This window comes from Urocampus carinirostris, chromosome 13 (assembly GCF_059441175.1).
Source record: "Urocampus carinirostris isolate Australia breed hairy pipefish chromosome 13, RoL_Ucar_1.0, whole genome shotgun sequence".
Taxonomy (NCBI): Eukaryota; Metazoa; Chordata; class Actinopteri; order Syngnathiformes; family Syngnathidae; genus Urocampus; species Urocampus carinirostris.
Window position 1 is genome coordinate 26935096 of NC_142361.1, and position 14703 is coordinate 26949798.

A 14703-nucleotide genomic window follows, 5' to 3' on the forward strand; every position below is an offset into this window, starting at 1 on the left:
AATTTTTGGATTCCATTTTATTTGTCCACATTAGACAAAATAGGACAGCAACTGGACAAAACGGTCATTTGAGGCTTCTTGTGAGAGTACACTTTGAGAAATCGGACTGAAAAGGATTGTAAAAGAAAAAAAAATCAAAAACAATAGTTACAAAATTAAAATAAAACACACGTTGTGCTTCATTCACAACAATTTGCCAGAATTGTATTCAAGTATTCAACAAAATCAAACACTGTCAAGTTAGCATAAAATCTTTTGTGGTTTTAATTGTGCTTTGACGTAAGGAAATTTGTGCAGGGGAAATAAACCATGACTGGCTATTCACACAATGCCTTTACCTTTTTTGCCATTCATTTGCACATTGATGAATAAAACAGTTCGAGTCTTTGGCAAAAGGCACTCATAATATGCACAATGTTGAACGGGCACATTCCCTTTGATGCTTATTTCGCACAATTTAAATTGCTTACAAAGTCATTTACCGAAATCAAATTACAATCAAATCCATTCAAGTCAAGTAGAACATATTAAAGAAAAGAAATCGAGAGAAAATTCACAACGTTGACATTGATGTTCTCAGTGTATTCATTACGAAATATGGACTAGTAGTCGCATATCTGCATTCCCTCTGAAATATTCATTACCAAATATGCTGAGTTTGCATTTTACAATTCTTTATAAACAGTTCCTGCAACCCAAGCAAAAGAAAGACACTCTGAAAACAATCTGGTAAAAAATGGGACCAACCCAACACGAGTGATTTGAACAGTTTTTCTGAGTCGTTTAACATAAAACGACCCACATTTTTGGGGTTGTTTACAAGACAAAAGTACAAGATGGACCAAATAGGGGGCGGTATAGGATCTGAGACCATTTGTCAGGCATAATTTCTTTTGTGTGTCCGTGTTTGTGCTTTTCAGTATAAAACTTAATGGGCCTTTGGCCATTTCTGTGTATTTTGGACTCCTAACTGACTCAAGTAGTCAGGAAACCAAAGAATATGTGTAACCAACAAAATACTTGGGTCAGTCTGGATCATTTTTGGGTCGACCAGAACAACAGGTCAATTTTTTTAAGTTGCCCATTTTGTGGTTTAGTATAAAATAAACCAATTTTACACAAAAATACTTTTTAGCAGATTTCTATTGTACAAAAAAAAACTATAACATTACGCAATTTCTGATAAACATCACAAGAAATCTGATTAAATCAACATAAGTATTGGGTCGGTCCAATTTCGACCCATATCTGGTTTACATTCGACCCAACTGTTTTCAGGGTGCATTTTCACCACATGGTAGCATAAAACTGACGGTTAAACCCCCCCCAAAAAAATCCCAATTGGAAGACAAAATACGGATAAAAAACTTCCGGCTGATTTCTCTTTTCATGAAATGAACCCCAACGACATCAAACAAAATCAGGCTTTTCAGGGAACGTGCATCCCGATCTCTTGATGACGACATTGGCTGCGTAGTGCGCAGCTCTCACGCATTGCTCCAGTGTTTTTCCTTGGACCAGCCCAGACAGGAAACCTGTAAGATGGAGATTGATCAGTATTAAAACCGGCATCAACACCAAGGATCGACCGATATGGGTTTTTCAGGGCCGATACGGATTATTAGTATTGAGGGGAGGCTGATATTTATTTGCTCTCACAGCCTAAAATTGTCGTAAGATATTTTTGATAATAAAAAAGGAAACAAAGAATACTTCTTAAAAATTCGAACAAAACTTTAATGGCTCTCTGAAGCCTTTCATAGTACATACATTAAAATTTAAACACAACCAACATGACATAAATAACATTAAAATAAAAAGTGCGTCGAAATTTTAACGGAGCTCATAAATTGAAAAGAGTGGACACTACTGTTTTAGAACCTGATTGATCAACTAATGTTATGGTAACAGCTAATCACTCAGCCTTCCACTTTAGAGGGCGTTTTATGCTCTCTCTCTCAATCACAAACACTTGCTTGGCAAACTAATGTTATGATAAGAGCTAATATATCAGTCTCTACCTGAACATGCTTCCCTAAACAGGTTTACTACACTTTCTCTTGATCACACACACACTTTTCAACCACGGACTTTTAAAAATCCCAATAGAGCCCCCTAGCTACTCTGTCAGTGTTCTCGTTTGCCCGCGTCCCTGCGTCCTAGACGCATCATTTTTGCTGGGGACGCATAGTGTCAAATCAACGTGCCTCCCTGGGACGCAACTTTTTTTGACACAAAATTGTCATTATTCCCCGATTACTTTTTTTATTAACAAAGATTTACCGCACTCCAAACTTTTCGTCAGGCAGATCCGCCATTGTTGTTATGGTCTTGCGCCGATCTCGGCAAACGAGATCTCGCTGCTTCGAGATTACGTCATTGTTGTGGCGGTTGTCGAGTGAAAGAGAAGTATGCCTCCGGAAAAACAGTTGGTATTAGGTGCAAATCAACAAAAAATTGGTAATTTCTTCAGTGTCACTAATAAGTCGAAACATAATACAGAAAGTGGTAACAACGGCAATAATTCTGGCACGAAAAAACGGCGGAGAAATTCTTCAGAAGATCGCGCAGGCAAGGGAAAACGTGTGTTGAAGCGAACTATTCGACGAAAGAAAATAAACAAAAGAATACTCCCATCAAGAAAAGGACTTTTCTGCAAAAATGGACTCAATTATCTTCCTGGTTACGCTATGAGGACCATGATAATGGAGGATACATGTTCTGTGACGCGTGCACCCAGCAACACAACAACACCAGCTTATTAAGGTGCATCTTACCAAACAATTGGACCTTGAGAAAGCATTACAACTGAGGTGGGACAGCAAACCACGAAGAATATATGAAATGAAAAAAGTGATGAAGTGATTAAAACTGCATGAATATATAGACTAATATTTCAGCAATATTATTTTGTATAATGTACAATATTTTTGAGAACTGAAAAACCTGAAGTGATAACTGCTTTGTAGAACCAATTAAGTGTGATGATTAAAATTGAATGAAAATAGATTTATATTATATATATTTGTTGCCGATTTACAATTTCAACCTCGATAACACTAAATTTTGGGGACCCATAGATCTCTGTCGGGACCCATAGATGTTTGGGCATGCGAGTGCCCGGGACCCATCACTTTTCAGAGGTAAAATGAACACTGCTCTGTGCTTCGTTATCGCTGGTTCACTCCTTCGCGGATTTTTAATTGAATCGTCCTTACGGTCATTGATATCGATGTATCGAGCATCGAATAGACAGCGACTGCGCAGAACAGATTAGGGAGGGCGCCCTGAGATAGGTGGCTGTGACAGTCACTGTGGGTGACTGTGATAGGCTGCTGCACGCTGTCAGTCAAAGAGCCGGGGCATACTCAATCCACATCTCCAAATAAAAATAAGTAATAAAAATAATATTAATAATAATACAATAATATACCAGCCGCTAGCTTTTACATTAAAAAGCAATTTGTCAATTGAATCGGACTCTAAGGAAAGTCAAAAGAACACAAAGAAATGCTGATCACCATCGAGTGCTGCGTGGATTGTTATTGTGTCTGTGAATCGTATAAGGCGTCTTCGGAAGGCAAGCAATACCCAGGCTGCAGGTCCGGTCTACTAATATGGCTATACTAAGTTCAGACACCAGTTTAGCGTGCAACCAGTCAGCCTCTCTGTGCTGTACCCACACAGGCGGTATGGTGAGTCCAAGTATTCTGGTTTTCGCGTAGGGATCAGGAGGTAACGAAGACCGGATCACACAGTGGTGGATAGATAGTGTGTGTCAAATAAAGTGGGGGCTCTTAGCTCATACCTCAAGCTGTGCGTACTTTTGTCAAATGTCCTCCATTTTTATTTTTATTTGGTATAATGACAATGAAATCTTTCATTTAACGGGACATTTCTTGAGTAAATATTGTGTAATTTATAACCTTATCTTCTTTGTTCCTTTATATTGTGTAAATAATAACCTTATCTTCTTTGTTCCTTTATCTTCTGTTTTCTTTTATCCTCACTGTTAAATGTGATACCGGAGTGCAACGCCCAATTTCGTTGTCACAATATGTTCAACCCATTTTGAAACAATGACAATAAAAGTATATTCTATTTTATTCTATTCTAAATATTTATTGTGTGTTATTATTTGTTGATCTAAAGTTGTTGGTTTGCTACAGTCGTAAAACTCTCAGTCGGTAATGATGTCATCTCAAGGTAAGTTTGCCCCTTGGAAGGCTTTATGAAAGTGACGCTACTTTGCGGATTTTGACTTTTCGCGGGTGGTCCTGGTCCCCATTAAACAGGAAAACAGAGGGATCTGTGTGTTATCATTGGCCTTGATTCACAGTCAGAGGTGCCACCGTTTACTCCGCTCTAACGTTCATCTTCCTGCTTCAGTGGCTCCGCCCATGGTCGCTTATCCAATCAGAAGGTGGGTAGCGTCCAACACAGAGAGAGGGAAGAGAGGCTCGGCTGAATCTGAGCCAAGATAGTCGACGCGTATAATAAATAAAATGCTGATACCCACATTAGTCAAATCACCAAATATCGGTGCCGATAATTAGTCTGCCTCTAGTAAACTGTCACAGTCTTGTACCACGGACGGACTGAAGAGATCTTTTCCTTCTCATGCCATGAGGCTCTTTAACTCCACCCGGCGGAGTAAAGGCCCACATTAAACCACACCCCCCACATTGAATATTATCGTATTTTTATTGCAGTGTGTATTCAGTGTAGCACTATCTAGATACTCTACATAACACGCTACATTGGGTATTTGTGTATTATTGTTTTGTTCTTCAGCGCAGGGATGCTGCTGGAAGTGTGAATTTCCCTGCGGGGATGAATAAAGTATCTATCTATCTATCTATCTATCTAAACACGCTGAAAAAAGAGAGGTCCACTTAAAAGGGTCCTCACCTCCGACAAAGGCGTCGCCAGCCCCATTCGTATCCACGAGGTCTTTGGGATCAATAGCAATCACCGGGAAGGTCTCAATTTTGTCACCTGCACAAAGACCGACACCTCAAACAAGATCTTGTCTTTATTTGAGGAAAAAGTAATTGAAATCTTACTGAGAGCCATCACGGTTTCCTCCTTCCCCTGAGTCAAGACGACAATCCTTTTTCTCTTGGTGTTGACTTTGGGCAGCGCTTGCACTTTCTTGGCAATTTCCTTAATGTCTTTGGTCTGCAAAACGGGACACGTTTTGAACAAAATGCAGGAAAGTGAAGCAGGGCTAACACAACAGGCGTGAGTTCACCTCAAATTCTTGCGTTTTAGCGAATGCAGTCGCCTCCTGTGGGACAGAATATACAAGCATCCAAATGAGTGAATCTTTGTTTTCGATCAGATTTAAAAAAAAAAGAAGGTGAAGCTCAAAAACATCTCGTTCAGGGAATTAATCTATTAATTTTCAATGAGTTAGAACACTTTACCATATTTTAAGTGCCTTGGATTATCTCCGAAATACAATTAAACAAATATTTGTGACCGTTTTAGAGGGCTAACAGTGTTATCCTTTAATTCTCACTCCACTTGTAGGCTAAGCAGCAAAAATGCTGCCAAAAAATACATTTAAAATAAATAATAATAATAGTTAACTACCAGCAGATCATTTTGATCATTTTAAGAATTATTTGTGAGATTTGGCTTCGTTTTCAACCTTTCCTAATATATATATCATATTTTTATTTTCCATAGCAAAATAAAAGAATTAAATATTAAAAGAATAGTCCCAATTTATTGCTTTTTAAACTTGGTTCTTCATGTAAAATAGGGGAAAACAAAAAACAAAATGAGCACAGTGTTGTCTTTACACCAACCGTTTTCCTTAAATGAATAAGTTACTGTGTTTAAAATGTAATATGAGGCTAAAACAAAGGTCATTGAGGAGTGCTCGACATGGATCGTTTGTGTTTATTTAAGCTTTAAGTTCAAAACTACAGCGAAATAATACTACTTCTGGGTTTTCTGCATCACTTCTGGTTGTGCAATCTGGTTGTTATCAGTAGTCTCCAAGGGTGGGTAGTAATGGAGTTCATTTACTTAGTTATATTTACTTGAGTAAGTTTAGGGAAAATTTGTACCTTTAGCAGTATTTTCAAATCCCTATACTTTTACTTTAGTGAAGAAAAAAACTGTACTTTTACTCCGTTACATTAAAGTCGTTACTTAATAGATCCCTCCATGTAAGTACGTGTCTGTCTGTCTCCGCTAAGGCGCATTTATTTTGAAGCAGAACTCTGCCAGGCGCCACCATCTTTAACCAATCAAACGTAGTGGCCTTGTCCTGGACCTTATTCAACTTCAGTAGGGGGAAAAGTCGTTTACGGATGCGATTGAAAATGTCGCTTAGCAATACAGACTATAAAAACACGGAAGAGGAAGAGCACCCCTGGCCACACATCAGAAGCATGATTCCCTTAAAAACGGTGCCAAACACCAGCTACAATATGCAATGTCTTCTTGGAGTTCATGGGCTAGCTTGTTGTTAATTTATTGATAATATTTGTATTTTATGGTTTATTTAAGCACTTGAATTTATGTTGATTATTTTAAAATACTTTTAAATTAAATGTATTTTTGTGTTGATTGGGTGGACTTTGAGAATTTGATAATATGGTTGGTTGTATTTGGATGACTAGTTTTACTTCTACTTGAGTAATATTATTCTGAAGTAACAGTACTTTTACTCGAGTAACATTTTTGGCTACTCTACCAACCTCTGGTAGTCTCACACAATGGCCAACAGGACATGCATGTCCAATCCATCACCATCCATGTTAAAGGATTAACAAGGCAATGCCATACGTATTGTGTCAGAATGAAAGCAAGTGGAGAAAAAATAAACGGTAAAAATCTAAATCTGGTTTCTTTAAATCGTAGGAGATCGCTAACACAGTGGAAGACATCTCATAATATCAAGAGAGTAAAGAGCTTAGATTGTTGGTTCCTATTTCATTTCTACATAAAAAAAAACAATTTTAAGATCCTGTTCTTTAGTTTCTTTACCGTCTCATTGCCGAAAAGTACGTCTACATATGGCAACATCTGCGCCAGTTGGTCCTTGAAGAACTGACAGATAAATGGCGCCGACAGGTTGAGGCAGAAGAGCTTGTTATTTTCTGAAGCATGCTTGGCCACTTTCAGCATCGACTCCACAGACACTGTCAGAAAGAAACCCTACAAAACCACAGTCAACATCAACTTCAATGCTTGTGAAAATATAACACAGCTATATTTTAAAAACAAGCAAGGACAAAATAATAATTACAAACAATGGATTGTTCATTATTATTCATCATCATATAATTATACATATTACACTCATTATAAATCTAATAAAAACGTTTTTTTGCACTAGCGCAAGCCCATTATCAGCCATTCTTATTTCAAAACCAAATTTAAAATATATGAAAAAAATCTACAGGCTATTTTAAGTCAGTGTGCATACATTTTTGGGACACTCTGTATATTAATCCATATATTATACAAATATATAAAACAGAAAAGTATGTGTAATTCAATAGCAATGAATTTGTCTCCGTTTACTGAAAAATGTATTTACTTGGTTCCAATTAACTATGCACTTGCGTAAAAGCAGTTACTGGTTTTATTCCTTTAATGGCAACATTGTTTATAATGTGATGACACGTTATATGTTAAACTCCTGCCATCTAATGGTAGATCATTCATTTTCTATTTAGAGGTTAAATAAATGGCAAAGTTTCTCATAAAAAAATCCCAAGTGAATCTGTCAAACTATGTTAGAATTAACTATTAATGGGGCACACTCTCCCTCTAGTGGTCATTAAGTATAACTGCGCAAATTCACAAAAATAATAGCGTTATTAATTATTATTGCACGTTATTTTTTATCAATTGTCTGTCTGGGCGTACCCTAATGTAAGTCATTACAGTTGCACAAAAAAAGGATGTTTTTAAGAGATACTTTAAGTAAAAAATGGGGAGATCATTGCTTTAATAATATCATTAATAACAAGCAGGCACATTAACTGTAATTTTTTAAAAATATATTTTAGGTCAGTTTTTTGGTGTTAAATCTTATACACACTATAAGTTCTCTAAATTGCATCTGAAAACGTTCAAGGCTCCCCTGGAAATAATAAATCAGTACTCACAGCAATATAATATACTTCAGCGCTTTCCACCAGCTTCCAGTTTTTTCCAAGATCCAAATGTTCTTCCTTCTTATAACAGTTTGCAGCGGCCAGGTTAGCTACCAGAGACCTTGAAAAGGAAAAACCTAGGTATATTATAAATATTTTGAGTGAAGAAAAATAGCTAGTGTGTGTTTAGACCTAACCGATTGACTCCAGTGATGCAGGCGGCGCACGAGCCGGTAGGCTCCTTGTCTTGCTCGTAATAATGAGCGTCAATGTGAGCTTCCTCGGCTTTCTTCTTGAGGATCTCACCAAACTTGTCTTTGCCAATGCATCCGAAGAAGGTCCCCACCTTGTGAGGCTCCTGGATCAGCCACTGCGCGATTTTTATAGAGTTCTGGGTGGCTCCACCGGCGTGGTACTCCGCTTTGAACTTGTTTACTAGCTCACCGAACCTGCATGCAGACATAAATAAGATCTTTAGGGGGTTCCTAAAAATTGTGTTTTAAGGGCTCACAATAGACTAGATCAGAGGGTACCAGGTAACCCCCAAAGAACAGCCGAGAAGGCCGCGACCAGATTCTAAAAAGAACTCAAAAGAATAGGTAAGATCGGGCTTAGAAAAATCCAGCCCCACCCAACCCAGGCCCACAAATATTAAATCCAGCCTGAGCCTAACCAATGACGAGATTTGCAGGACCGAGCTCGAAACAAGTTCAAAATTTCATATTTTATCTGTGAGGACTTGGGAGGAGAGGGTATTTATGAAAACAAATTGAGGGGTGTTTTTTGTTACAAAATTCAAATCAAAAGGGACTGTGTATGTCAGGACCAGAACGGAAACAGGACCCAATTGCGTTATGTTTCTCAGAAGTTTCATTAAAGGAAAGAGGAAGGGCTGCGCCCACGATCCGGTGTTCACTAGGCGCAGGGAGCGAGTCACTTTCGTACTCGGATTGTGATCTGAACACGGAAGTGGATCTTCCGTTGCGAGCGATGGTGGTGTCATAGTGTTAGGAAATATATAAGAAAACAGCACAACTGGCAAACTTATTCAATTAATTGACTGTTTTTTTAGAATCCCATTCAAATTCATAATCTCCTAAAACGTATTTTGTACTTAAATATGGATTCCATGTGTTTATAAAAACATGAGGTAATGGATCATCTCTTCAAACTTTCATTGAGAATAAAGTTTAAATTTTACCCTGCGTCAACTGCTTGTTTTTAAGAAGACAATGAACTCCAGTGACATAAAATCTGCATTACAACACAACACGTGTAGTGTAATGTATAAACTGCAATATCTCCCTGTTTTTTAACAATAAAAACATGACTAAAATTAACTTAAAACAAAAAGTGCATCGAAATTCAATCACAAAACACACACGCTTGATTGATCAACAAGTGTTACGATAAGAGCAAACATCAGTCTCCACCTGAACATGCTTCCATAAAACAAGTCAACTAAGCTTTTTACGCCATTTATCTATCACTCACAGGCTTTTCTACCACGGACTTAATATACTCCAAAATCTCGATATTATCAGCGGTCTAGATTCACAAGAATGTCGGGACTCGGGAGTTAGCAGAGCTGACATTGTTTACTCCGCTCTAACGTTATTCCTCTTACTTCAATGGCCCCGCCCCTGGTCGCTTATCCAATCGGAAAGTGCGAGGTGGGTAGCGTACCAGAAAGAGGGAGGTAAGAGAGGGGGAGATTAGCTCAGCTGTATCTGAGCCTAAATAATTGGCGTGTCGAATACATAAAAATTTCAATACCGATATCCGGCAAATTCTAAACATTATGCCGATAATCGGCCCTGTTAAATGGCTATTTCTTACAGTTGTTGTTCTGCAAAGGTTCAATAGAACTATGAGCAAGACTGCTATTACAATTTTCTGAGACAGAGCCAGATGTTGCAGCATGGAGCACTCTCTACTTGCTCAGCATGAAAAAAAAAGATAAAGTTACAGCTCAAGGGCAATCATTTACATACATCGATAGAGATTACTTAAGGCTCAGCCAAAAATCAAATATTTGCCAGGAATTCAAAGTCACGCCTTAACGTCTGGAAAAACGTTGGTCAGAAAGGCAACTTTACAATGAAATGCTTCTACACAAGTAAACCATTAATAATAATTAAAAAAAAAAAAAAAAAGGTAATTTAGTTATGAAACCTTACATTTATGTGTTAAGATTATGTGTTTCATTTTCTGATTTTAATTTAAAGCAATCTTTCTGTAGTTGTATTTTACAATATTATAATATTTTGAGGGTGAGCCTTATAGTCAAGTGCGCCTTACAGTCCGGAAAATACAGTAGTTATAGATTCTTTTGATGGTTTGAAATTGCTCCAATTCAATAATAGCGAACAACCACTACTTTTAAGTCTCTGTTGTATGGACATAAATATAAAAAGAGTAGAAACTTCCAGAGTGCAGCATTAAAGGGACAGTGTGTATTATGTGATCATAGATGTCGCTGTATTATGTTGTGCAACTGGAAACGAGTGCTAAAAAACACCAAGTGACCGAACCACCATTTTTTTCCGGAATATCTTTCTTCCTTTTGAAGATTTATGGTTTATGGGGGTACCAGTAGCAGCAAGATGGTGGACATTGATGTCAAGCTTCCTCAACTTTCAACTGTATCAACCTATTGAGTATTTTCTGAAAGAAGAGATCTGCAGGTTTGAGAGTATTCTCCATTCGGGCTCCAGGGCTGTAGAATGCTCTCCCCTCTGAGATTCGATCTGGAACTTCAGTGGAACTGTTTAAATCTAGGCTTAAAACACACTTCTATTCTATATCCTATGAATAACCTATATATTTAATGTTGACAATATCTGTGTATTATTTGTTATTGCAACATCCATTGCAGCCTGGTCATCCTAGAAGAAGGATTACCTCATGTGCGGTCCCTTCTCAAGGTTTCCCCATTTCCCTCATGTTGAGCTTTTTGAGTTGTTCCTTGCCCTCATGTAGGTTTTGGATCGGGGGATGGTGCCATAATAGACTGTAGTTTGCAATAATCTGTGGTCTATGCAGCCCTTTGAAATTCTTTATGATTAAGGGCTATACAAATAAACATAATTTGACTTAAGATTTTCTTTCATGAAAATATTATGTATCAATAAAAATCTACCCTGTTTTGGAGAATTTAAAACACAATGAAAATTCTTTAACCACGGATAGAAAAGATATAGATAGAGATCGATAGATAGATACTTTATTCATCCCCGTAGGGAAATTCACAATTTCAGCAGTATCCTTGTGTTGAAAAATAAAATAATAAAATAAAAGATATAGAATACAAAAATACCCAATATAACGGTTGATATAAAGTATTTGAATAATGCTACGGAAAATACGCACTGTAATAAGAATAGGGTATTATGCAAATGTAGGGGTGGGGTTTAATGTGGGCTTTTACTCCCCCGGGTGCAGTTAAAGAGCCTCATGGCATGAGGAAGAAATATTTGGGGTAGTATTAAACAAAATAAAGCTTTTTTAGTTTTTTGAGGTTCTAAATAATACACACAGTCCCGTCCCTTTAAAAAAGTGGGACAGTGTCGTTTTAAGCAGGTGAATCCTGCAAAACATTCACATAACATGTAATGCTGTTGTGTTGAAAATAGTTACCGTGACTTGAAAGGCATACAAGGTACTAATGACACCACATTGAAGGTTATTGACGCAGCACTTTTTTCTAATGCTAAAAATAACAGTTCTTGAATTCTGCGACATTTCCCAACAAATGTGACTGCACAGCAAAAAACTCCCTGACCCTTTTTTTTCCGACTCATCTCACAATGTTCAAAAACTCCATATATGGATATTTACAAATCATTATAATGTGCTTGGTAGATGATCATGTGAGTGAATCCCTCCTAACTAGTTTGAGTGCAAAACTTGAATCCCCTGCCTCTTGCCTTGTGGTTTTTGTCTCACAGGAACTGGGAGGTGAAAAGTCCAGCTCTGCTATTGGCTGTGCACCATCTGCCAGCCCTACTATTGCTGTTCTATAACTGAACTTAGTACAACGCTAGACTGTTTTGACCAAAGGAGGAGCAGTCCGAATGTTGATGTAACAGAGAGAGGCGAGCATGTGACGTGAAATAGTCAATGTTCTACAAGGGGGGGTTTAAGTGGGAGATACTCACATGGCTTTGTGCTTTTCCTCGGCTAGGATCTGGTCATTTGGTTTCAGTGCGTATCTGATGATTTAAAAAGCACAAAAATAGGCATGTTATGACCATTCGGTCGAAATAAATATGTTACAGTCCCCTCGCACAAGCAACAACAGCTATCATTTCTGGAAAATTGAATTAGATGCGAGTGCTCTGCTGTCCTCAATCTAATCCAGACGTTTACGCAAGGCTTTCCTTGCAAACTGGACTCTGAACTGGAAACCGTATGAGCCCTTTGTCCTGGTCACCCTATTGCAGTTTGGACACTGTTGGGTTGAAAAACTGCACAAATAGGTAAATAGAATATCTCTTGGTGCCAGTCAGTCCTTTGGAAATCGACGTTTATTCGGGCTATGATAAAATGTTATGACGGAAATAGATACAGAAATGACTCAAGTACCCTAGATTCTCAGAAAATATTGTGATCAAGTGCTTTGTAATTATAATTTTAACTTGTTTTTTAGCAAAATGACAAAATGGTGCATTTTGGTCACCGTAGTTTGTAATCTTCCTTGTGCTTTGTGACACTTGTTTTCGGCTGCATATATCCATATATCTAGAGGTCAAATATTGCAGTTTCCATTTAAGAACAATAATCCTTAAATACATAATAAAATCAATGAACATTTAAATTAAAAAAGTTATCATTTTACCCCCCAGAACCTTTTTTCCCCTTGTTTTACTACTTACAAAAGTAAAAATACATTAAATTAAGAGGACAAGTACTTAAAATTAGCACAATTATTTGGCTACTTTAATTTTCAGGTGCCCTGTTATCGGTAAACAATTGCAAATTCAGTCAAATTAAAAACAAACGTTAAAACGAGCTAAATTATCTGCTATTTTTCTGGTACAGTTTTGGTCAGGGTTTTCCCGTAATCGGATCAGGTCACACAGACACAAGAGATTAATAACTGAAACATTGAAAGTATATATTATACATGTATTTATGCTGTTTATGACAAAAGCTTCTGAAAATATGAGAATAATATGTTCCCAGATCAAACTAAGGCCTAGGTTTTAGAAGTTCATGTATTCCGAACATTTCTTCCCCTGTTAGCCTCCAAGAATCATCTAAGTAAACCACAGATTTCAAATAGGCGGCCAAATCAGGCCCGCTAAGGGATTGAATCCGGCCCGCGAGACAACACTCAGAGAAGCGCAAGAGAAAAACAAGGTGGAGGTTGAAATATGTCAACTTGATGTTGCCAAAGCCAGGTGCCTCTCACAAAGACACTGTACTTGTATTTATTTATTTCTCTCTTTCTCTCTTTCTTTTCCACCCCTTTTCTCCTACTCTGTCTCAGTCTCTTTCACTCTGTGTCTCACTTTTTCTCTTCCTTTGATGCTCTTTGTCTCTTTCTCTCTCTGTGTCTTTTAACCTCTTTTGCTCTAACTTCCTTTTTTCCTTTTCTCTCTTTCTCTCTTCATACCCTTCGCGCTTTCTTTTCTCTTTTCTCTCCTTCTGTCTTTCTATTTCTCTTTGGATTTTTTTCTTCCTCTCCCTTTCTTTCCCCCCCTCTCACGACTTTTTATCTTTTGTTTCTCACGATCTCTCCCTCTCTCTCTTTTTCTTTCTTTGTCCCGCCCTCTCTCCTTTTTCTTACTCTCTTATTTCTTTATCTTTCTTTTTCTTTCCCTTTAATCTACTAGTCTGGCCCCCGACAGAATGTTTGTTCTATCGTGTGGCCCCCGGGTTAAATGAGTTTGACACCCCTGAAGTAAACCCTAAATACTTATTCCTGATCATTTAAAATGCATTCAAAGAGTAGTTGAACATAAAAATACAGTAATAAGATAATAAAATGCAATTAAAGCCCTGCACTGGACTAGTAGGCCATAATCGGCAATATATGAAAATAAATGGCTTGCAATATTTCAGTTGATTTGTTCTAAATCCATAACGTATAATTACTTGTATTGCAGAAATTAAAGCCCTATAGGAAGATAAGCCAATTTTAATGTAATTTGTAGACCAACAAAAACACATTATTGACTGTTATTGAACTTACTTATCCAAGAAGTCTTTGTCCACGACAGCACAAATGTCCAGCAAGGGATTCCCCATCCCAAAGAGTAAATTAGATCTGCAACATAGGTGCAAAAAGAGGATTTACGTCACAAACAATATGGCAAAGTCGAGGCCCTATGGCCACATCCGGCCCCAGAGAAGGTTTACTTCAGCCCCTCCAATTATCCTGTTTCAATATAGGATCATACACCAGGAATTGCATTGTATGTCATTTATCCTTGCACTTTATTTTATAGTAAAGTAGTTTAGTCAATAATAAAAGAAGTGATTGCAGTCAAATTTCGCTTTAATATAGGCTATTAACTGTGCCTGAATAATACCGGCTTCTTTCATTCATCCATCTATTATCTTCCTGTAATCC

General features: G+C 37.5%; 1 protein-coding gene across 2 annotated transcripts in view; it reads right to left on the reverse strand.

The window, feature by feature from the left end:
- LOC148354197 (adenosine kinase-like) overlaps nucleotides 1-14703 on the reverse strand; it is an 18669-nt gene continuing 3966 nt past the window's right edge. For both annotated transcript variants that reach the window (XM_088351856.1, XM_088351857.1), the window contains exons 2-10: nucleotides 14323-14397; nucleotides 12284-12337; nucleotides 8321-8572; nucleotides 8136-8244; nucleotides 7006-7176; nucleotides 5255-5290; nucleotides 5067-5181; nucleotides 4912-4998; nucleotides 1-1535 (exon numbers count right to left, since the gene is read on the reverse strand). In XM_088351856.1, coding sequence (XP_088207982.1) covers nucleotides 1411-1535; nucleotides 4912-4998; nucleotides 5067-5181; nucleotides 5255-5290; nucleotides 7006-7176; nucleotides 8136-8244; nucleotides 8321-8572; nucleotides 12284-12337; nucleotides 14323-14397 — 1024 coding nt within the window. In that variant the 3' untranslated portion in view covers nucleotides 1-1410. The remainder of the gene's footprint in view (nucleotides 1536-4911; nucleotides 4999-5066; nucleotides 5182-5254; nucleotides 5291-7005; nucleotides 7177-8135; nucleotides 8245-8320; nucleotides 8573-12283; nucleotides 12338-14322; nucleotides 14398-14703) is intronic.